The following is a 25,231-nucleotide window of genomic DNA, read 5'->3' as shown; positions in this document are numbered from 1 at the left end:
AACCAACGCCCCAGTTTAATTTTTTTTAAATTAATTCACGGGATGTGCAAGGCCAGCATTTATTGCCCATCCCTCATTACCCTTGAGAAGGTGGTGGTGAGCCGCCGCCTTGAACCGCTGCAGTCCGTGTGGTGAAGGTATTTTGTCATAGCGGTTTGGTACAACTGAGTGGCTTGCTTCCCTAAAGGATTTCCTTCCCTGAAGGACATTAGTAAACCAGATGGGTTTTTAACGACAATCCGGGAGTTACATGGTTACCATTACTGATACTAATTTTTTTCAATTCCAGATTCATTTAATTGAATTTAAATTCCCCAGCTGCTGTGGTGGGATTTGAACTCATGGCTCCAGATTATTAGTGCAGGTTTCTGGATTACTGGTAACATAACCACTAAGCTACCATTCCTGTAGTAATGTCCTAATTACAACAGTGACTACACTCCAGAAGTACTTCAATGGCTGTAAAGCACTTTGAGATGTCCGGTGGTCGTGTATAAATCTTTCTTTTGGTACCTTTCCCACTGCAAGAAGAGATCAAGTGTTTCGTGGTCACTAGAATTGGATATGTAGTTCAAAAGCAAGAAATTACAGGGCTATGGGGAAAGAGTGGAACTGATTGGGTGTCTCTTTCAAAGGCACAATGGGCCGAATGGCCTCTGTGTGCTGTAAGATTTTAAGAATGGCTATGTAACAAAGTCGCTGCACTCCAAAAGCAATCAATTGTGTGGCGATACTGTGCTACTTAAATGCAAGGTTTTTTTTTTACCTCTGATAATGTTAGTGACTCATCACAACCCAGCTTCAAGATTGGTGGCTTTCAATGCACACTAATACTGCTTTTAACCTGGACCCAGACACTCGGTGTGATTTATGTCCTCCGTCAACATTCTGCACTGCGAAAGTTGTGTTCCAAAGAGGATTCCAGGCTGACACTCCAGTGCAGTGCTGAGGGAGCGCTGCGCTGTCGGAGGTGCAGTCTTTTGGATGAGACGTTAAACTGAGGCTCCGTCTGCCCCCTCAGGTGGATGTAAAACATCCCAGGGCACTTTTCAAAGAAGAGCAGGGGAGTTATCCCCGGTGCCCTGGGCCAATATTGATCCCTTCATCAGGTTATCTGGTCATTATCACATTGCTGTGGGAGCTTGCTGTGTGCAAATTGGCTGCTGCCTTTCCTACATTACAACAGTGACTACACTTCAAAAATATACTTCATTGGCTGTAAAGCGCTTTGGGATGTCCTGAGGCCGTGCAGTGTGCTATTATAAATGCAAGTTCTTTTTTATTTGATAAAATGGTTCTCCCTTACTTTCGTAGTTTGGACTGGAGTGGAAGGGCACAGTAATCGGATCAGCACGATTCTTGGGTCAGGAATTCTGTATCACCAGAGTGAGTGGAAACTAACTCCCTGGAATCGTGCCCTGGTTTTTGGAGTGATACTTGGCTGGAGAGTGTGCCCTCATCCGTGCCTGTCTTTGCTACCTCTAGAATTGACTCTTCCAACGCTCTCCAGGCCGGCCTCCCATCTTCCACCCTCCATAAACTGGAACTCATCCAAACCTCTGCTGCCCCGTGTCCTAACTCGCACCAAGTCTCACTCACCCATCGCCCCCTGTGCTCGCTGCCCCGTGTCCTAATGCGCAGCAAGTCCCGCTCACCCATCACCCCCTGTGCTCGCTGCCCCGTGTCCTAATGCGCAGCAAGTCCCGCTCACCCATCACCCCCTGTGCTCGCTGCCCCGTATTCTAATTCACACCGAGTCCCGCTCACCCATCACCCTCTGTGCTTGCTGACCCCGTGTCCTAACTCTCACCAAGTCCCGCTCACCCATCGCCCCCTGTGCTCGCTGACCTACATTGGTACCCAGTCTGGCAATGCCTTGATTTTAAAAATTCTCATCCTTTTCAAATCCCCTCCATGGCCTCAATCCCTCCCTATCTCTGTAATCCCCTCCAGCCCCGCAACCCTCCGAGATCTCTGTGCTCCTCCAATTCTGCCCTCTTGCGCAATCCCCAATTTGAATCATTCCACCATTGGCGGCCGTGCCTTCAGCTGCCTGGGCCCCAAGCTCTGGAATTCCCTCCCTAAACCTCTCCGTCTTTCTACCTCTCTCTCCTCCTTCAGAACGCTGCTTGAAACCATCCTTTATCCTAACATCTCCTTCTTTGGCTCGGTGTCAAATTTTGCTTGATAACGCTCCTGAGAAACACCTTGGAACATTTTACTATGTTAAAGGCGCTATATAAATGCAAGTTGTGTTGTTGTGCCCTGACAGTATGATGTTTCATGTTTCTATTCCTCGCAGCAAACCCGCCCCGGAGATTCTAAATGAATATTCCCGCAAAGTGGAGTTCTTGAAAGGGCTTTTGGAGGCTGAGAAACTGGTAGGGGCGATTTGTTTGTCATTTCTTCTTTATATTTTCAGTATTTTCTCCCCTGGGTTTAAAAAAAAAAATTCTGTCCTGGGATGTGGGCGTCGCTGGCAAGGCCGGCAATTATTGCCCATCCCTAATTGCCCCTTGAGAAGGTGGTGGTGAGCCGCCTTCTTGAACCACTGCAGTCCGTGTGGTGAAGGTGCTCCCACAGTGCTGTTAGAGAGGGAGTTCCAGGATTTTGATCCAGCGGCGATGAAGGAATGGTGAGATATTCCTGAGGAGGCTGAGGGGCGACCTTATTGCGGTGTATAAAATTATGAGGGACCTGGATAGGAAGGACCTATTTCCCTTAGAGGAGTGGTCAACAACCAGGGGACATAGATTGAAAGTAATTGGTAGAAGGATTAGAGGGGATTTAAGGGGAAATTTCTTCACCCAGAAGGTGCTGGGAGTCTGGAACTCACTGCCTGAAAGGGTGGTAGAGGCAGAAACCCTCACCACATTTAAAAAGTACCTGGATGTGCACTTGAAGAGCCGTAACCTACAGGGCTACGGACCTAGAGCTGGAAAGTAGGTTTAGGCTGGATAGCTCTTTGTCGGTCGGCACGGATACGATGGGCCAAAATAGCCTCCTTCCATGCTGTAAATTTCTATGATTGTATGATTCCCTCCGCTGGGCTGCAGCAAGTAGATGTTTCCCTATTGCCCTGTTTACTCAAAGGAAGAGACATCTACACATACACAGTGTGTGCGAGAGCTGTACAGAATGTTTTACGTCTGGTGCGACAGACCCGGGTTCTTGTTAATCCACTGCAGCGGCACTGGTCTCGTACCCTGGGAGAGGGCCCTCCTGCGTGTTCATCGTCAGAGATCACACTTTACTGGAAGCAGTATTTACGGAGAGGACTAAAAGCGCACAGAGCTGCTGTATGGCAAGTCTGTTCAAGTGGTTCTTAATCCAAAAAACGTCATGGGACGAGGCCCCGTCCGCCCCCTCAGGTGGTCGTAAAAGGTCCCGCGGCCACTATTTCAAAGAAGAGTTCTCCCCGGTGTCGTGGCCAATAGATAACGGTGCACTGTACAATTTTGCAGTTCCTCACTCCCCTCCCTGGATACTGGGCGTTGGATTCTGTCGATTAACGTTTCACCCTTTGGTTTCCAGCCGAACCCGACAGAGAAGGCTCTGGCCAATCAGTTTTTAGCTCCCGGACGGACTTCCACCACCGGAAAGGAGAGGATATCCGCCACGAAAACCGTCCACCTCCAAACGAAAGCCAGATACACGGGGGAAATGAGGAGCGAGCTACTTGGCACAGTAAGTCCTCAGCTTTAATGTACAAGCGGTTTGATTCAACCACGTTTAAGAAAGAAAGAAAGCACCTTTCACGAGATCACCTCTCATTCTTCTAAACTCCAGAGCAGAAAGGCCTCAATCTCTCCTCAAAGGACAGTCCCCCCTTCCCTGGAATCAGTCTGGTAAACCTTCATTGCGCTCCCTCAATGGCTAATATATCCTTCCTTGGGTAAGGAGACCAAAACTGTACACAATACTCCAGGTGCAGTCTCACCAGGGCCCAATATAATTACTCTTGTACTCAAATCCTCTTGTAATAAAGGCCAACATACCATTTGCTTTCTTCATTGCTTGCTGTGCCTGCAGGTTAACTTTCAGTGATTTCTGTACAAGGACACCCAGGTCCTTCTGAACACCAACACTTCCCAATCTTTCATCATTTAAAAAAATTACTCTTTTCTACTTTTCCTATCAAAGTGCTTAACTTCACATTTCTCCACATTTTATTCAAGGGAGTCTAGGGAAGTGGAGTTGAGGCCAAGATCAGATGAGTCGTGGTGCAGGCTCGAAACATAGACATAGAAAATAGGTGCAGGAGTAGGCCATTCGGCCCTTCAAGCCTGCACCACCACCATTCAATAAGATCATGGCTGATCATTCACCTCAGTACCCCTTTCCTGCTTTCTCTCCATACCCCTTGATCCCTTTAGCCATAAGGGCCATATCTAACTCCCCCTTGAATATATCCAATGAACTGGCATCAACAACTCTCTGCGGTAGGGAATTCCACAGGTTAACAACTCTCTGAGTGAAGAAGTTTCTCCTCATCTCAGTCCTAAATGGATTACCCCTTATCCTTAGACTATGTCCCCTGGTTCTGGACTTCCCCAACATAGGGAACATTCTTCCTGCATCTAACCTGTCCAGTCCCATCAGAATTTTATATGTTTCTATGAGATCCCCTCTCATCCTTCTAAACTCCCGTGAATACAGGCCCAGTCGATCCAGTCTCTCCTCATATGTCAGTCCTGCCATCCCGGGAATCAGCCTGGTGAGCCTTCGCTGCACTCCCTCAATAGCAAGAACGTCTTTCCTCAGATTAGCAGACCAAAACTGAACACAATATTCCAGGTGAGGCCTCACTAAGGCCCTGTACAACTGCAGTAATACCTCCCTGCTCCTATCCTCAAATCCCCTAACTATGAAGGCCAACATACTATTTGCCTTCTTCACCGCCTGCTGAACCTGCATGTCAACTTTCAATGACTGATGTACCATGGCACCCAGGTCTCGCTGCACCTCCCCATTCTGCCTTCGTGTTTTTACCACCAAAGTGGATAACCTCACATTTATCCACATACTGCATCTGCCATGCGTTTGCCCACTCACCTAACCTGTCCAAGTCACCCTGCAGCCTCTTAGCATCCTCCTCACAGCTCACACTGCCACCCAGCTTAGTGTCATCTGCAAACTTGGAGATATTACACTCAATTCCTTCATCCAAATCATTAATGTATATTGTAAATAGCTGGGGTCCCAGCACTGAGCCCTGCGGTACCCCACTAGTCACTGCCTGCCATTCTGAAAAGGACCTGTTTATCCCGAGTCTCTGCTTCCCGTCTGTCAACCAGTTCTCTATCCACGTCAGTACATTACCCCCAATACCATGTGCTTGAATTTTGCACACAAATCTCTTGTGTGGGACCTTGTCAAAAGCCTTTTGAAAGTCCAAATACACCACATCCACTGGTTCTCCCTTGTCCACTCTACCAGTTACATCCTCAAAAAATTCCAGAAGATTTGTCGAGCATGATTTCCCTTTCGTAAATCCATGCTGACTTGGGCCGATCCTGTCACTGCTTTCCAAATGTGCTGCTATTTCATCTTTAATAATTGATTCCAACATTTTCCCCACTACCGATGTCAGGCTAACCGGTCTATAATTACCCGTTTTCTCTCCCTCCTTTTTTAAAAAGTGGTGTTACATTAGCTACCCTCCAGTCCATCGGAACTGATCCAGAGTCGATAGACTGTTGGAAAATGATCACCAATGCATCCACTATTTCTCGGGCTACTTCCTTAAGTACTCTGGGATGCAGACTATCAGGTCCTGGGATTTATCGGCCTTCAATCCCATCAATTTCCCTAACACCATTTCCCGCCTTGAAAGGATTTCCTTCAGTTCCTCCTTCTCACTAGACCCTCGGTCCCGTAGTATTTCCAGAAGGTTATTTGTGTTTTCCTTCGTGAAGACAGAACCAAAGTACTTGTTTAACTGCTCTGCCATTTCTTTGTTCCCCATTATAAATTCACCTGAATCTGACTGCAAGGGACCTACGTTTGTTTTCACTAATCTTTTTCTCTTCACATATCTATAGAAGCTTTTGCAGTCAGTTTTTATGTTCCCAGCAAGCTTCCTCTCATACTCTATTTTCCCCCTCCTAATTAAACCCTTTGTCCTCCTCTGCTGTATTACAAAATTCTCTCAGTCCTCAGGTTTGCTGCTTTTTCAGGCCAATTTATATGCCTCTTCCTTGGATTTAACACTATCCCTAATTTCCCTTGTTAGCCACGGTTGAGCCACCTTCCCCGTTTTATTTTTACTCCAGACAGGGATGTACAATTGTTGAAGTTCATCCATGTGATCTTTAAATGTTTGCCATTGCCTATCCACCATCGACCCTTTAAGTATCACTCGCCAGTCTATTCTCGCCAATTCACGTCTCATACCATCGAAGTTACCTTTCCTTAAGTTCAGGCCCCTAGTCTCTGAATTAACTGTGTCACTCTCCAACTTAATAAAGAATTCTACCATATTATGGTAACTCTTCCCCAAGGGGCCTCGCACAACAAGATTGCTAATTAGTCCTTTCTCATTACACATCACCCAGTCTAGGATGGCCAACTCTCGAGTTGGTTCCTCGACATAGTGATCTAGAAAACCATCCCTAATGCACTCCAGGAAATCCTCCTCCACCACATTGCTACCAGTTTGGTTAGCCCAATCAATATGTAGATTAAAGTCGCCCATGATAACTGCTGTACCTTTATTGCACGCATCCCTAATTTCTTGTTTGATGCTGTCCCCAACCTCACTACTACTGTTTGGTGGTCTGTACACAACTCTCACCAGCGTTTTCTGCCCTTTGGTATTCCGTAGCTCCACCCATACCGATTCCACATCATCCGAGCTAATGTCCTTCCTTACTATTGCATTAATTTCCTCTTTAACCAGCAACGCCACCCCACCTCCTTTTCCTTTTTGTCTATCCTTCCTAAATGTTGAATACCCCTGGATGTTGAGTTCCCAGCCTTGGTCATCCTGGAGCCATGTCTCCGTGATGCCAATTACATAATATCCAATGGCCATCACATCGAGGGGCCGAATGGCTTACTCCTGCTCTTATGTTCTTATGTTTATGTTCCATTTGCCACGTTCTTTCCCACTCACTTAGCCCGTCTATATCCCCTTGAAGTCTCTTTGCCTCCTCCTCACAAGGAAATGTACAGCCAATCAAACTTTACTTTGCTCTCAAGGCGGTGTCGATGTTTCCTGTTTCTGTTCCTTGCAGAAAACGACTCGACAAAATTTTTTTTTAAATCGCACGTGCCATTCTGAATTTTAATTCTTTTTCTTCGTTGCTTTGCAGCCCTCCGTATCTTCTGATGGTGAGTAAACACTAAGTACTAACGGAGATCCATGTCTGCCTCTCGATCGGTTGACCCCTTTCGTAATCTTGTTCTGCCCTCAAATCACTGTCGTGAGATTGGCAGCTGAACGCTGGGTACTTTGGGGGGATTTTTTAAATTAAAAAAAAATAATGCTGCTTTCATGGTAATCCCGGTTGCCACGGGGATTCGGTAGAGCGGTGGTTATATTAGTGGACCAGTAATAGAGGGGCCTGGGCAAATAGTCCTCCAGAACAAATCGTACAAATGGAAGTTTGTGAATTTTAGTTAAGCTTACATAGAAACATAGAAATTTACAGCGCAGAAGGAGACTATTTCAGCCCATGGTGTCCACGCTGGCCAACAAAGAGCCGCACGGCCCTCGGTCAGCAGCCCTAAAGGTTACATATAAACCTATGAACAATGACGGAAAGGCAAAGAGCACCCAGCCCAAACCAGTCCGGCCCACACAACTGCGACATCCCTTATACTGAAACATTCTACACTCCACCCCAACTGGAGCCATGTGATCCCCTGGGAGAGGCAAAAACCAGACAAAAACTCAGGCCAATTTAGGGAGAAAAAATCTGGGAAAATTCCTCTCCGACCCATCCAGGCGATCGACACTAGTCCAGGAGATCACCCTGGCCGTATTCTATTCCCTGTAGTACTTACCATTATATCTGCAGCGTCCAACAAAAGGTCATCCAGTCTAATCCCAATTACCTGCTCTAGGTCCTGCAGGTTACAGCACTTTAAGTGCCCATCCAACCATCTCTTAAAAGTGGTGAGGGTTTCTGCATCCACCACTTTTCCAGGCAGCGAATTCCAGATCCCCACAACCCTCTGTGTAAAGAAGCCCCCCCTCAAATCCCCTCTAAACCTTCCACCAACCACCTTAAAACCATGCCCCCTCATAATAGACCCCTCCACCAATGGAAATGGCAGACCAATTGAACAAATACTTTGGTTCTGCCTTCACAAAGGAAGACACATCTAACCTTCCAGAAATACTAGGGGACCGAGGGTCTAGCGAGAAGGAGGAACTGAAGGAAATCCTTATTAGTCAGGAAATTGTGTTAGGGAAATTGATGGGATTGAAGGCCGATAAATCCCCAGGGGCTGATAGTCTGCATCCCAGAGTACTTAAGGAAGTGGCCCTAGAAATAGTGGATGCATTGGTGATCATTTTCCAACAGTCTTATCGACTCTGGATCAGTTCCTATGGACTGGAGGGTAGCTAATGTAACACCACTTTTTAAAAAAGGAGGGAGAGAGAAAACGGGAATTATAGACCGGTTAGCCTGACATCAGTAGTGAGGAAAATGTTGGAATCAATTATTAAAGATGAAATAGCAGCACATTTGGAAAGCAGTGACAGGATCGGTCCAAGTCAGCATGGATTTATGAAAGGGAAATCATGCTTGACAAATCTACTATAATTTTTTGAGGATGTAACTGGTAGAGTGGACAAGGGAGAACCAGTGGATGTGGTGTATTTGGACTTTCAAAAGGCTTTTGACAAGGTCCCACACAAGACATTAGTGTATAAAATTAACGCACATGGTATTGGGGGTAATATATTGACGTGGATAGAGAACGTGGCAGACAGGAAGCAGAGATAAATGGGTCCTTCTCAGAATGGCAGGCAGTGACTAGTGGGGTGCTGCAGGCATCAGCGCTGGGACCCCAGCTATTTACAATATACATCAATGATTTCGCTGAAGGAATTGAGTGTTATATCTATCAAGTTTGCAGACGATACTAAGCTGGTTAGCGGTGTGAGCTGTGAGGAGGATGCTAAGAGGCTGCAAGATGACTTGGACAGGTTAGGTGAGTGGGCAAATGCATGGCAGATGCAGTATAATGTGGATAAATGTGAGGTTATCCACTTTGGGGGCAAAAACATGAAGACAGAATATTATCTGAATGGCGGCAGATGAGGAAAAGGGGAGGTGCAACGAGACCCGAGTGTCATGGTACATCAGTCATTGAAAGTTGGCATGCAGGTACAGCAGGCGGTGAAGAAGGCAAATGGCATGTTGGCCTTCATAGCTAGGGGATTTGCGTATAGGAGTAGGGCGGTCTTAATGCAGTTGTACAGAGCCTTGGTGAGGCCTCACCTGGAATATTGTGTTCAGTTTTGGTCTCCTAATCTGAGGAAGGACGTTCTTGCTATTGAGGGAGTGCAGCAAAGGTTCACCAGACTGATTCCCGGGATGGCAGGACTGACGTATGAGGAGAGACTGGATCGACTAGGCCTGTATTCACTGGAGTTTAGAAGAATGAGAGGGGATCTCATAGAAACATATAAAATTCTGATGGGATTGGACAGGTTAGATGCAGGAAGAATGTTCCCGATGTTGGGGAAGTCCAGAACCAAGAGTCACAGTCTAAGGATAAGGGGTAAGCCATTTCAGACCGAGATGAGGAGGAACTTCTTCACTCAGAGTTGTTAACCTGTGGAATTCTCTACCGCAGAGAGTTGTTGATGCCAGTTCGTTAGATATATTCAAAAGGGAGTTAGATATGGCCCTGACGGCTAAAGGGATCAATGGGTATGGAGAGAAAGCAGGAAAGGGGTACTGAGGTGAATGATCAGCCTGATCTTATTGAATGGTGGTGCAGGCTCGAAGGGCCGAATGGCCTACTCCTGCACCTATTTTCTATATTTCTATGAAATAGGCCCTTACTATTCATTATGTCCAGGCCCCTCAATATTTTGTACACCTCAACCTCCTCTGTTCCAATGAGAACAAACCAGTCTATCCAAACTGTCCTCATAACTAAGATTCTCCATTCCAGGCAGCATCCTAGTAAATCTCCTCTGCACCCTCTCCAGTGCAATTGTGTTCTTCCTAAAATACGGCGACCAGAACTGCACGCAGTACTCCAGCTGTGGCCTAACCAAAGTATTATACAATTTAAGCATAACCTCCCTGCTCTTATATTCTATGCCTCGGCCAATAAAGGCAAGCATTCCGTATGCCTTCTTAACCACCTTATCCACCTGGCCTGCTACTTTCAGGGATCTGTGGACAAGCACTCCAAGGTCCCTTTGTTCATCTACATTATTAAGTGGCCTACCGCTTAATGTATATACCCTTCCCTTATTAGCCCTCCCAAAGTGCATCACCTCACACTTCTCTGAATTAAATTCCATTTGCCACTCTTCTACCCACCTGACCAATAGATTGATATCCTCCTGCAGCCCAAGTCTTTCCTCTTCATTATCAACCACACAGTCAATTTTAGTGTCGTCTGCAAACTTCTTAATCATACTCCTTATATTCAAATCTAAATCATTGATATATACCACAAAAAGCAAGGGACCCGGTACTGAGCCCTGCAGAACCCCACTGGAAACATCCTTCCAGTCACAAAAACATCCATCAATCATTACCCTTTGCTTCCTACTTCCAAGCCAATTTTGGATCCAACTTGCCACACTTTGCCCTGTATCCCATAGGCTTTAACCTTCATGATCAGTCTACCATGTGGGACCTTATCAAAAGCCTTGCTAAAGTTCATATATACTACATCGTATACACTACCCTCATCGACCCTCTTGGTTACCTCCTCAAAAAATTCAATCAGGTTAGTCAAACACGATCTTCCCTTAATACATCCATGCTGACTGTCCCTAATATTAATCCTTGCCTTTCCAAATGTAGATTTATCCTGTCTTTCAGGATTTTTTCTAATAATTTTCCCACCACTGAGGTTAGGCTGACAGGCCTGTAATTACTCGGTCTATCCCTTTCTCCCTTCTTAAGCAAGGGCACTACATTAGCAGTCCTCCAATCCTCCGGCACCATGCCCAGATCCAAAGAGGACTGGAAATTGATGGTCAAGGCCTCCGCTATTTCCTCTTTTACTTCGCTCAACAGCCTGGGATGCATTTCATCCGGGCCTGGGGACTTATCTACTTTCAAAGCTGCTAAACCCCTTAATACTTGCTCTCTCACTCTATTTATTTCATCCAGAATATCACACTTCTCCTCGATCGCAATATCTGCATTGCTCCTTTCCTTTGTGAAAACAGATGCAAAGTATTCGTTAAGAACCCTACCAACATCTTCCGCTGACATACAAAGATTATCCTCATTGTCTCCAATAGGCCCTACCCTTTCTTTAGTTACCCTCTTACTTTTAATATATTTATAGAACATCTTAGGGTTTTCCTTAATTTTACTGGCCAAGAATTTCTCGTGCTCTCTTAGCATTCCTAATATCCTTTTTAATTTTGCCTCTTAACTTTCTATATTCCTCTAAAGATTTATAGTATTTAGCCGTTGGTATATGACATAAGCGGCCCTTTTTTTCTTAATCCTCACCTGTAAATCCCTCGACATCCAGGGGGCTCTAGAATTATTATTCCCATATTCCCAACCTTTTTCTTTAAGGGCACATGTTTGGCCTGAGCCTTCTGGATCTCCTTGAATGCCTCCCACTGTTCCGACACTGATTTACCCACAAGTAGCTGTTTCCAGTCCACTATGGCCAAATCATGCCTTAACTTAGCAAAATTAGCTTTTCCCCAATTCGGAACTTTTATTCCAGGCCTATCCTTGTCCTTATCCATAACCAACTTGAATCTGACTGAATTATGGTCACTGGCACCCAAGTGCTCTCCCACTAATAGCCCTTCAACCTGCCCAGCTTCATTCCCCAAAACTAAATCCAAGACTGCCCCCTCTCGTGTTGGGTTTGCTACATACTGACTAAAAAAAGTTATCGTGAATGCATTTTAAAAGTTCTGCACCCTCTATACCCTTCACACTAAATTTGTCCCAATCAATATTTGGATAGTTAAAATCCCCTACTATTACTACCCAACGGTTTTTGGACTTCACAGCAATTTGCCGACATATTTGCTCCTCTATCTCCCTCCCACTGTTTGGGGGTCTATAGTACACGCCCAGCAGTGTGATCACCCCTTTCTTACTTTTCAATTTAACCCATGTGGCCTCTATTGATGATCGCTCTAACATATGATCCCTCCTCACCGCTGTAATAGTTTCTTTAATTTGAACCGCAACCCCCCCCCACTTTTTACCCCCCTCTCTATCTTGTCTAAAAATCCTGTAGCCAGGAATATTGATCTGCCAAACCTGCCCCTCTTTCAGCCATGTTTCTGTAATGGCTATAATGTCATACTCCCAAGTGTCTACCTGTGCTCTTAGCTCATCTGCCTTATTCGCTATACTCCTTGCATTAAAGTATATACCATTCAGCACAGGAAGACCTCCTTGTTTACTATTTACTAAGCCCTGTTTCCTCCGTCTTACAGATTCGCTTTCTGGATTCTTGCTATCCAATTTCTGCTTTACTTCCTTCCCTTTTGAATTTGTTCTCGAGTTCCCATCCCCCTGCCAAGCTAGTTTAAACTCTCCACAACAATACTAGCGAAATAATTTTTTTTTAAACTGGATTTTTTTCAAATGCTGCTCTGAGCTAAAGTGACCATGAAATTGTCATACAAACCCAACTGGTTCATTAATGTCCTTATTCGTGAAGGAAACATGCTATCCTTGCCCATGTTCCCAGTAATTTTTATTTTGGGTTTTGCGGCCCACTCAAAAGTCTGCGCATGCGCATTTTTTTCCAATTTAAAAGCAGCCTGCGCAGCTTAAAGGGAACATTGGTTCCGACCCGGTCTGGGCCTATACATGACTCCAGTCCCACACCAACGTGTGTTGTATGCTAAACTTACCTCGGAAGTGGCCACTGCTTTGTATAAGGGCAACTAGAGATGCCCAATAAATGCCCACGTACTGAGAATTAATTTTTTAATGAAAAAAATCCTCCTCGTGTGTTGGCGATTGAGTGTTGTCCATTTGAAACCCACAGACTCACCTGTGTCTATCCACCTCAGCAGCTAATTTATTCTGTGGGAGGAGTGGGGATGGAGCATAATGGGGGAGGGGTGATTGGCATACCAGTGATCGTATGGCGATCTGATCACAGGGTACAGGAGCATAGAGGTTAATGTTACTGGACCTGTCTTCCAGAGGCCTGGACGAATGATCCAGAGTCACTTCAAATCCCACCACGGCAGCTGGGGAATATAACCAGTTAATTAAATAAATCTGGATTAAAGGCTAGTATCAGTAATGGTGACCATGATTATCGTAAAAACCCATCTGGTTCACTAATGTCCTTTTAGGGAAGGAAATCTGCCGTCCTTACCCGGTCTGGCCGACATGTGACTCCAGACCCATGTAGTTGATTCTCAACAGCCCACTGAAATGGCCTAGCAAGCCATTCGGGATGGTCAATAAATGCTGGCCTTGCCAGTGACACCCACATCCCAGGAACAATTTTTTTTAAATGATAGAATGAGGGGAAGCAGCAGACATGCCCTTAGTGGGGACCCCCTTTCTTGCGTCGTTCCTCACAGTGTGAGTTAATTGCGAGCAATCTTACCTGTAAGCTGTGCGTTCGCGTAGCGTATAGGGGTCCCGCGCAGCCCATTCAAAATTCCAGCATGCGCGGGCCAAAAAATTGCGAGGGTTGTGTTTATATGGCGCCTTATCGAAGCATCTCAAATCATTGCGAAAGTGCTTCGTGCTGCAATGAATTACTTTGCAGCACAGTCACTGTAAGGTCGGCAAGCACAGCAGCCATTTTAAACACAGCAAGATCCCACTCATGGTATTGGGATGAATGACCGATTCATTTTTTTTTTTTGCTCGCTATTGGTCGAGGGAGGAATGTTAGCTCGGCCACCGGGAGAGTTCCTGCTCTCGGTCTGACCTGAAAGGTGGCATCCTCAACAGTGCTGCACTCCCTCAATGCTGCCAGCTTAGTGTGTGTGGTCACGTTGTGTGGTGCAGCTTGAGCCCACAGCCCTCTGACCCAGGGAAGGAACGCTACCGACGAATTAATGAGACCGATCAAAAAATAATTGTCAGTTTGGTTCCAATCTCCCCGCAAAGCCCGATGATTATCCCTTCACTCCCCACGCCCCAGATCGATCATATAATGTAGGGAGTACTGAGGGAATGCTGCATTGCTTCTGGAGATGAGATGTTCAAGCAAGGCTCAGTCTGCCTGTTCCTGTTGTTCAGGTGGATGTTACTGATCCTACATTGCTATCTGATTGCACGCATCATAACCACTGCTCCCGTTTATTCAGACAGCAGGAGTTGGTAATGATTCTGTTACCAGTTACACCTCCCACCTCCTCTTGTCCCCTCACTACCCCCTTTTCCCTCGCACCATCATCCCTTTTGCCATTTAATCTCTCCTGCCTTCCACCCTATCCCAGACCTTCCCTTTTATTCATTCCTTCCCCCTCCCCTTTCCCTCCCTCTAATTGTTTTAAAAACTGTTACGTCTCTTAACGTTTCCAGTTCAAACAAAGGGTCACTGACCTGAAACATTAACTCAGTTTCTCTCTCCACAGATGCTGCCCGACCTGCTGAGTATTTCCAGCATTTTCTGTCTTTATTTGCTGTTTGCCTTGTTCAGCGCTAACTCACTCGACCAACACCAACAAAAATAGATGAATCGATCATTTGTCTCGTTGCATTTTTGGGGGAACTTGTGGTGCAAGACGTCAGAATTAGGAGCAGGAGCAAGAGTAGGCCATACACTCCCTCGAGCTTGCTCCGTCATTCAATGAGATTATGGCTGATAATCCACTTTCCCGCCCGATCCCCATATCCCTTGATTCCCCTAGAGCCCAAAAGTCTATCGATCTCAGCCTTGAATATACTCAACGACTGAGCCTCCACAGCCCTCTGGGGCAGAGAATTCCAAAGATTCACCACCCTCTGGGTGAAGAAATTTCTCTTCATCTCAGTCTTAAATGGCCAACCCCTTATCCTGAGACTATGATCCCTGGTTCTCGACTCTCCAGCCCGGGGGAAACAACCTCTCAGCATCTACCCGGTCAAAATGACTGGTGCATTATTTTTTCCACACCAAAGCAATTCACTGCACATGAAGCACTTTCAGACATTTCTCAGCTTGTTAAGGTGATCCCAAAATGCAAATAATTACCATTGATGAATACTTGATTCTGTTTTCCTTTTTAAGGCCTGAATGAGGGCTACTAAGAAAATAACTGTTATTTTACATAAGGAAATTCATCATTCAGCAGGCAAGGTGGATTTAAAAAAAAATTAATCTTTGTTTTAATTGCTTTTTTAGGTTCCAAGACTGAATTGAGAAAACGAAGGTGAGCAGGGTTTTTTTATATATAGATTATGGACATTTGTAAACTTCTCAGTCATAAGAACATAAGTACTTAAGAAATAGGAGCAGGAGTAGGCCATACGGCCCCTCGAGCCTGCTCCGCCATTCAATAAGATCATGGCTGATCCGATCATGGACTCGGGTCCACTTCCCCACCCGCTCTCCATAACCCCTTATCCCCTTATCGTTTAAGAAACTGTCTATTTCTGTCTTAAATTTATTCAATGTCCCAGCTTCCACAGCTCTCCTGAGGCAGCGAATTCCACAGAATTACAACCCTCTGAGAGAAGAAATTTCTCCTCATCTCTGTTTTAAATGGGTGGCCCCTTATTCTAAGATCGTGCCCTCTAGTTCTAGTCTCCCCCATCAGTGGTGCCCTCTAGTTCTAGTCTCCCCCATCAGTGGAAACATCCTCTCTGCATCCACCTTGTCAAGCCTCCTCATAATCTTATACGTTTCGATAAGATCATGTCTCATTCTTCTGAACTCCAATGAGTAGAGGCCTAGCCTACTCAACCTTTCCTCATGTCAACCCCCTCATCCCGGAATCAACCTCGTGAACCTGCTCTGAACTGCCTCCAAAGCAAGTATATCTTTTCGTAAATATGGAAACCAAAACTGTACGCAGTATTCCAGGTGTGGCCTCACCAATACCTTATATAGCTGTATTAAGACTTCCCTGCTTTTATACTCCATTCCCTTTGCAATAAAGGCCAAGATACCATTGGCCTTCCTGATCATTTGCTGTACCTGCATACTATCCTTTTGTGTTTCATGCACAAGGGCCCCCAAGTCCCGCTGTACTGCGGCACTTTGCAATCTTTCTCCATGATGTGTCTTGATGTGTCCTGGTTTTCCACACACAGACAATCCCTGACTGGGTATTTAAGAACATAAGAAATAGGAGCTGGCGTAGGCCATTTGGCTCCTTGAGCCTGCTCCGACATTCAGTAAGATCATGGCTGATCTGATCTTGGCCTCAACTCCACTTCCCTGCCCGCTCCCCATAACCCTTGACTTCCCTGTAGTTCAAAAACCTGTCTATCTCCACTTGAATATATTCAATGACCCAGCCTCCACAGCTCTCGTGCAGAGAATTCCAAAGATTCACGACCCTCTGCGAGAATAAATTCCTCCTCATCTCCGTCTTAAATGGGCGACCCCTTACTCTGACACTAAGCATGAAATGTGATCCCTGGGCCCACCAGTGCTTCTGATAGTGGGCTGTCTCTGGCCAGTGCAACTATTCCTCCTCCTTTACTTTCTCCACCGTATCTGAGCTGAGCTTCCCATCCCATAAGCCCCCCCATCACCAAGAGCGCCTAACTCCATCTCTGCCCATCTCCGCCCCTACCTCAGCCCATCTGCTGCTGAAATCCTCATCTATTGACCTAACACAGGTCTTTAAAACGATGAAAGGTTTGGTAGGGTGGATACGGGGAGAATGTTTCAACTTGTGGGGAAGAGCATAACTAGAGGCCATCGATATAAGATAGTCACCAAGAAATCCAATGGGGAATTCAAAGAAACCTCTTTACCCAGAGAGTGGTGAGAATGTGGAACTCACTACCACAGGGAGTGGTTGAGACGAATAGTACAGATACATTTAAGGGGAGACTAGATAAGCACATGAGGGAGAAGGGAGTAATGCTGATAGATTTAGATGAGGAGAGGTGGGAGGAGTCTCGAGTGGAGCATAAATGTCGGCATAGACTGGTTGGGCCGAATGGCCTGTTTCTGTGCCATATAGCCGATGTAATGTAATCCTATGCCTTTGCTACCTTCAGGTGCAGCTATTCTAATACTCCCCTGTCCGGCCTCCTTTCTTCCGTAAACTTGAGCTCATCCAAAACTCCGCTGCCCGTATCCTAACTCTCACCGAGTCCCATCCGCTCGCTGACCCACATTGGCTCCCGGTCCAGCAACGCCTCGGTTTTAAAATTGTCACCCTTGAGTTCAGATCTCTCCACGGCCTCACCCCCTCCCTAGCTCTGTGACCATCTCCAGCCCCACAACCCTTCGAGATATCGGCGCTCCTCAAATTCTGGCCTCTTGTGCGTTTCTGACTTTTATCGCTCCACCATTGGCGGCCATGCCTCCAGCTGCCGGGGACCTAAGCTCTGGAATTTCCTCTCCATCTTTCTCTCTTTCTCTCTCTCTCTCTCTTTCTCTCTCTCTCTCTCTCCGCCTCTCTCTCTCTCTCTCTCTCCTCTTTGACTAAACTTTGGGTCACCTGTTCTTCTATTTTGTTACATGGCTCGGTGACGAATTTTGTTTGATAACGAACCTGCGAAGTGCTTTGGGATGTCTTACTACGTTAAGGGCGCTATATAAATGAAAGTTGTTGTTGTAACCTCCCCACCCACCTCGTTTATCCGCGGAAGCTTTGCTCAGCACTGACACTGACTCTCTGGTTTACAATGAGATGCGTTGGAAGGTTGGGGAAGATCCAATCAGCAGATGTCTGTCTGGTGCTGTCTGCCAGTAATGTGTCCCTTGATGTAGATAATTAATGCAGAAAGATGCAAGTTTATGGAGCTATAATTTGCAGCCATTCACCAGGGAGTGTGTGCGGCCAATGTGCATTAAATAACACTGTGCAATATTACTGCAGGGAGATGTATTACATTCAAATTAAGTGTCTTTGTCTGCAGTTTTAATGGTGGGAATGACCTGTTAGTTGCCCCATTAAAATAGCAGACACAGGAATTTCACGTGACTGTTAAGTGTTTGAATTTTCACTGTACAATATTAGTGTTTAGCCGTGGCTCAGTGGGTAGCACTCTTACCCAGCCGGAAGGTTGTGGGTTCAAGTCCCATTCCAGAGACTTGAGCACAAAAATCCAGGCTGACACTCCAGCAGGCTGACACTCCAGTGCAGTGCTGAGGGAGTGCTGCACTGTCAGAGGTGCTGTCTTTCGGATGAGACGTTAAACCGAGGCCCCGTCTGCTCTCTCAGGTGGGCGTAAAAGATCCCATGGCACTATTTCGAAGAAGAGCAGGGGAGTTCTCCCCAGTGTCCTGGGGCCAATATTTATCCCTCAATCAACATCACTAAAAAAACAGATTATCGGGTCAGCGGCACGTTGCTGCCTGTGGAAGCTGGCTGTGTGCAAATTGACTGCCGCGTTTCTTGCATTCCAACAGCGACTACACTTCAAAAAGTACATTATTGGCTGTAAAGCGCTTTGGGACGTGAAAGACGCTAGAGAAATGCAAGTTCTTCCTCCGTGTACAATCCGTGTGTAGCAGTTATCACAGATTATCTGGGATTAGACTGACTACATTTCTATTGTGATGCTCTACCTCACATACACACACGCGTTGTTTGTTCCTTTTTTAAAAAAACAAATTTTGTCCCCTCCCCATCTTTTGCAGCAGACTGGCGGATGAGAACCAATCTGCCACTGAGCTGGACGCAGTTCTCCACCGTCACCACAACATGCAGGAGCGTCTCGCCGAGGAGATGCTGAGCCTGGCCCGTAACCTGAAGAACAACACGCTGGCAGCACAGAACGTCATCAAACAGGACAACCAGGTAAGGGGGGGCGCCCCCTGGGGGCACAGCGGTGACACCGTGCGAGGCCCCACACCGCAACAGAGCTTCCTCCGATGGGGCGGTACCGGGTCGGAGATCGCCGGTTCAATCCCCGCCCCCTGCTGAGATGTTACAAAAAGTTTTGAGCGAGTAAATAGTTCAAAGATTGGTTCCACTGGTTAACATAGAAAAGGGGTGCAGGAGCAGGCCATGCGGCCCTTCGAGCCTGCACCACCATTCAATATGATCACGGCTGATCATGCAACCTCAGTACCCCACCCCTGCCTACCCTCCATATCCCCTGGATATTTAGCCGTAAGGGCCACATCTAGCTACCTTTTGAATTTATCTCACGAACTGGCCTCAATAACTTTCTGTGGTAGAAAATTTCACAGGTTCAAAATTCTCTGAGTGAAGAAGTTTCTCCTCGGTCCTAAATGACTTACCCCTTATCCTTCGACTGTGACCCCTGGTTCTGGACTTTCCCAACATCGGGAATATTCTTCCTGCATCTAACCTGTCCAATCCCGTCAGAATTTTCTATGTTTCTAAGAGATCCCCTCTCATTCTTCTGAATTCCAGTGAATATAAGCCTAGTCGATCCAGTCTGTCTTCATATGTCAGTCCTGCCATCCCGGGAATCAGTCTGGTGAACCTTCGCTGCACTCCCTCAATAGCAAGAATGTCCTTCCTCAGATTAGGAGACCAAAACTGTACACAATACTCCAGCTGTGGCCTCACCAGGGCCCTGTACAACTGCAGTAAGGCCTCCCTGCTCCTATACTCAAATCCTCTCGCTATGAAGGCCAACATGCCATTTGCCTTCTGCACCGCCTGCTGTACCTGTTGATTGGTGAATCGGTAGCAAGGGGGGCTGATTAAGGATAACCCGTAGAGGGATGAATGGGGGAAATTAGAAGAAATGATTTCACACAGTGGATCGTGGAATGTTTTAACACCGGGGCTGTTGAGGCAGAAGCAGTAACGTCATTTTAAAGGGACACGAGATAAGGGGAAAAGGCAGGAAAATGGGATCAGAGCAGATGGTGCCAGTTTGAAGAGCCACCTTCTGTGATTTGACGGAAGTTAATTTAAATATTCTAGTTGGATAGAAACATTTTAAAAAGCTAGTGATTATCCAATGTAGTATTGTGCACATATGATCAAATACTAAGCGGGTGTTGAGTGACTTTCTCCCATCCACCCCCAACACATGTTACTTTGTGGGGGGGTGGGACTTTGCTTTACTTTAGTTATACAGGTTGAAACTCTGTTATCCGGTACTCTGTTATCCGGCAACCTCCCTTGTCCGGCATCATTCCCAGGCCCAGGGCGGGGGGGGGGGGGGCGGAACTGCATGCGCATGCGCAGAACTCGCATGCTCACTGTTCACTTTCTGAGCATGAGAGCAGGGGCGACACCGGCGGAGCAGCGACGCTCCCACTGCTGCAAGCGGAGACTTCCTCTCCACGGTGCGCAGAGGAAGCGGGGGAGAGAGAGAGGGAGGAAACGGGCAGAAGAAACTGCACCCTGGAAACAGATAATGGAGCCAGAGCGTGGCGGAGGCAGTCAGGGGCACCGAGCGCTGTCATCAGGGCCGGGTAAGTCGAGTGTTGGCGTGAACTCCCATCGTCCGGAAAATCCTCTTATCCGGCACAGGCCAGGTTCCGAGGGTGCCGGTTAAGAGAGGTTCAACCTGTATTGTAATTCTCTTGAAACGAGAAGGCTGAGGGGGGCCCTGATAGAGGCACTTAAAGTTAGGAAAGGTTTTGATAGAGTGGACACCGAGAGAATGTTTCCACTTGTGGGGAGCAGCATAACCAGAGGCTGATGGGGGAATAAAGGATTATGGGGAGCGGGCAGGGAAGTGGAGCTGAGCCCAGGATCAGATCAGCCATGATCGTATTAAATGGCGGAGCAGGCTCGAGGGGCATTCAGGAGAAACTTCTTTACCCAGAGAATGGTGAGAATGTGGAACTCACTGCCACAGGGAGTGGTTGAGGCGAATAGTATCGATGCATTTAAGGCGAAGCTAAATAAGCATATATTGGAGAAGGGAATAGAGGGTTATGCTGATAGAGTTAGCTGAGGAAGGACAGGAGGAGGCTCGAGTGGAGCATAAACACCGGCATGGACTGTGGTTGGGCTGGTTGATGATAAAACTGAGCTAAATTACAGTCGCTAAACAAATTTTCACCACAAATGAATCCTCTGCAGTTTGTACCCATTGTGTTGCAGCCTGTTGCCTCCCTTTTAATATTTTAATTCTCTTGCCCTCCCCCCCCCCATCCCCCCAGGCTTGCCTGTTGAGTCTGTGACTTGAACGGAAGCCTCTTAAGACATGCACTATCTATCCTCCGAGCATAGCTCCCCTAGTGACTCGCTTTGTCATTGCACTGTCACATGGATTGGCGAACAGGGGTTCAATCCCATGCGCTGAGTTAATCTCAGATTGGGAGTCTGGGATTGGGGGGGGGGGGGGGGAGGAACTACAGTTGTCCTTTTGCACTCCTGGATTAGGGCAATGAAATTTCATCGACCAGACTTGCCAGGGGACGGTGTGAGGGCACAATCAGGCTTGGCCGTGAGGCCTCTTCCAGTTGAACAGCCCGCCGATATTCATTGCCGGACGGACAAGCTGCCGTAAAGGGTGGCCGGTAGTCATGGCGCCGTTCCCCAGCGGGAGTTAACATCTTCAGGGGAGGACGAGGTGAAGACCAATGCTCCCGCTAAAAGTTCATTGTTGAGCCTGGCCAGTTTTTCAATGTATGGTACCTTTTTTAAAAAAAAAAAAAATTTTAAGTGGTATTTGAGAGCTTGTGAGCAGCCTGCGCGATGCCGTCACAATTACTGTGCGCCCGCGTGCAGCTCAGAGGGAACATTGGGGATGCCATGCCGAAATCTGGACTTATAATTTGGATTCGTGTTCAAATCCCACCACGGCAGCTGGGGAATTTAAATTCAGTTAAATAAGTAAATCTGGAATAAAAAATTCATATCAGTAACGGTGACTGTGATTGTCGTTAAAAACCCATCTGGTTCACTCACGTGCTTTAGGGAATGAAATCTGCCGTCCTTACCCGGTCTGGGTCCATATGTGACTCCAGACCCACAGCAATGGGGTTAACTCTTAACTGCCCTCTGAAATGGTCCGGTAAGCCACTCTGTTATATTCAAGAAGGTGACTCACCACCACCTTCTCCGGGGCGATTGGGGATGGGCAATAAATGCCGGCCTTGCCAGCGACGCCCACATCCCGTGAATCAATTGAAAAAAACTAATACAAAAGCAAAAACCGCGGATGCTGGAATCTCAAGTAAAAACACAGAATGCTGGAAATCTCAGCGGGTCAGGCAGCATCTGTGGAGGGAGAAACAGAGTTAGCGTTTCAGGTCGATGTATTTTTTTTCTCTCTCTCTTTCCCAGGGCAGCTGGTAATTATTATGCCATTCACACACTATCCAGGCTCATCTTTTTCTAACTTCTGCCATTACCATCTCAAGTCAGCCCTTTTGTCTCTCAAATCTCTCCTGCCTTCCACCCTATCACAGACCTTCGCTTTTGTCCTTTTTCCTCCCCCTTTCACTGCTCCTTAATAATCTGTTAATTTAGAACTTTTTTTTTTGCCAGTCCTGACGACCCGAAACGTTAACTCTGAACATAAGAAAAAAGAGCAGGAGTAGGCCATACGGCCCCTCGAGCCCTCTCCACCATTTAATACGATCGTGGCTGATCCGATCCATGGACTCTGTTTCTCTCTCCACATATGCTGCCTGATCCGCTGCGATTTCCAGCATTTTCTGCTTTTATATTATATGGGAAAAAAAATACCTCGAGTGGTTGGGGTGGGGAGTGGTACAGTGGGCAAACCTCTGCTAGCGCGCGAGGATTGATAACCGCGCGAGACTGCTGACGCGTGAGCGCGCGAGATTGACCCCCCGTGCGTGTCGTTTGTGTGCAGACGCTGACGCAGTCACTGCGGGTGGCGGATCAGAACTTCGAGAAGCTGAAGGTGGAGTCGGAGCGGCTGGAGCAGCACACCAAGAAGTCCGTCAACTGGCTGCTGTGGCTGATGCTGGTGGTGGTCTGCTTCACCTTCATCAGCATGATCCTCTTCATCCGCATCTTCCCCAAGCTGAGGTGACCGGGAGAGACGCTGTCTCCGCCCCCCCTCCCCCGGACCGCACCACGTGGTTGGGGGGGGGAGGGGGGGGGGCGGAGGGTGTGTGGTGCGGGGGGGGTCGAACTGCATTCAGTCCACGGAAGCCCCTCTTTCACCCCTCTCCTCCTGGCTGGATTGAAGAAGACCCGTGAACTCCAGCGTCACCGCTGCTGGGCTTGAGTGGAGTTGGGGAGGAATCCCAGGCAGCAAGTGCCGCGCGATCTCCCCCCGGAAACCCGCAGGACATCGGTCCCGCGCGCCAAGAGAAGGATTTAGACCCAAAGATTAACCAGTAATTTAAACGTGCCGACATTTATTCCCAAACTGCTTAATATCCCCCTTGCCCTTGCTCAATATATTCAATGACGGACCTTGTTACATTTGTGCTCTCAGCTTTCACTGATTATTTTCCAACGTTACTGAAACATTTTTGAATCTGCCGCTGAAATCCGTGTAGCGTGTAATCGAGCAGACGTGTTTGGTTCGAAGGTCTTGCGTTGTGATTCTACGATACCTGGCCTTTATATAGCGCCTTTAACATAGTAAAACGTCCCAAGGTGCTTCCTTCACAGGAGCGTTATCAAACCGGGTTTGACACTGAGCCACATAAGGAGATATGAGGTCAGGGGACCAAAAGCTTGGTTAAAGAGGTGGGTTTTAAGGAGCGTCTTGAAAGAGGCGAGAGAGGCTTAGAGAGGGAGTTCCAGAGCTTGGGGCCCGAGGAGGCCTAAGGTACGAGCGCCCAAGGGTGGGGCAAAGAAAATCGGGGATGCTCAAAAACTGGAGGAGCGCAGCGATCTCGGAGGGCTGTGGGGCTGTGGGGCTGGAGGAGGTTACAGAGCTAGGGAGGGGTGAGGCCCATGGAGGGATTTGAATACAAGGATGGAAATTTTAAAATCAGATTATGAACCCTCGCTTTGTAGCCTATCGACGGGGAGCGAGGGTTACCGAGCACTGACCGAATCCTGAGCCGTGCACACCAGCACGCCGTAAGGTTCGAAATCTGGTCGGCACGCAGTTGGTTGCTAGGTAGCTACAATTGGCGCAACCCCATCAGGGAGAGGGAAAAATCGGCCAGGATCCTTGCTCCTGATCGACCTTCAGTGCCCCCTGCTGGATAGTACGTACGTGCGTGCGTGCGTGTTGGCTGAGGGCAGGGACAGGGTTTGGCTGTGACGCCCCCAACAGTTGAATAGCCTAATGACACTCTGTGTTGAGGATGGCCACTCCGCTGCATCACGGGAGTTGCTGCGAGCCATGATACTGAACCCCAGCGTCAGGCAGAACCTTCCGGGAAAAGGGAGGAGAAATCGTCAAAAGAAAAAACGTTAACTATTGCAGATGAAAAGTTATAAGAACCGTTCGAATCACTAACTGTTTTCTGAATTTCCGATTCGCCTTGTGTGAGATACTGCAGCAGTCTGTAAATTCCATCGGGATATTACTGTGGTCTCACTCTCTGTCTGAACTTTAAAAAAAACAAATCTCCAGAATATTGCCTGTTCAGATTGCTGTAACCCTTGCTCATCCCACACTGTGCAGTCAGGCGATGTCACGGTGCTGATCTGTGCTGAAAGCGATGTGTGTAAATATACTCTTGGGAAAGAGCGACCACGTTTGTTAATTAAACCTAATTGTGTGAACGCTGGCAGTAACCAGCATGTTTTCTTTCGGCAGTTTGTAACCATTTTGCTTCCGCTCTGCATCAAACGTCTCCCATCTCATGGCTGCATGTTGGGAAGACGCAGTATTGAGTGTGGGAGGATGGGTGGCGTTTTTAATCTTCAGGATCTAGAAAGAAAAAGAAAGACTTGCATTTATATAGCACCTTTCACAACCTCCGGACGTCCCACAGGAGGGTAGTCACTATTGTGATGTAGGAAAGGCGGCAGCCAATTTGCGCACAGCAAGCTCCCAAAAAAGGCACTCACGGCCAGATAATGTGTTTTAGCGATGCTGATTGAGGGATAAATATTGGCTAGCACACCGGG

The 25,231-nt window shown here is 47.2% G+C and overlaps 1 protein-coding gene across 3 annotated transcripts in view; it reads left to right on the top strand.

Annotated features, from left to right (window-relative positions):
- Nucleotides 1-24,883, top strand: part of LOC139228535 (vesicle transport protein USE1-like) — a 28,862-nt gene extending 3,979 nt beyond the window's left edge. For 2 of the 3 annotated variants that reach the window (XM_070859622.1, XM_070859619.1), the window contains exons 3-8: nucleotides 2,303-2,381; nucleotides 3,535-3,687; nucleotides 7,317-7,335; nucleotides 15,496-15,523; nucleotides 18,919-19,078; nucleotides 23,040-24,883. In XM_070859622.1, the coding sequence (XP_070715723.1) occupies nucleotides 2,303-2,381; nucleotides 3,535-3,687; nucleotides 7,317-7,335; nucleotides 15,496-15,523; nucleotides 18,919-19,078; nucleotides 23,040-23,222 (622 nt within the window). In that variant the 3' untranslated portion in view covers nucleotides 23,223-24,883. The remainder of the gene's footprint in view (nucleotides 1-2,302; nucleotides 2,382-3,534; nucleotides 3,688-7,316; nucleotides 7,336-15,495; nucleotides 15,524-18,918; nucleotides 19,079-23,039) is intronic. The other variant, XM_070859620.1, reaches the window with a different exon arrangement.
- The last annotated feature ends 348 nt before the right edge of the window (nucleotides 24,884-25,231 follow it).

Source organism: Pristiophorus japonicus, chromosome 18, assembly GCF_044704955.1.
Source record: "Pristiophorus japonicus isolate sPriJap1 chromosome 18, sPriJap1.hap1, whole genome shotgun sequence".
Lineage (NCBI taxonomy): Eukaryota > Metazoa > Chordata > Chondrichthyes > Pristiophoridae > Pristiophorus > Pristiophorus japonicus.
Note: the sequence above shows the minus strand (reverse complement) of the source record. Positions and strands in the feature narration are given on the sequence as shown.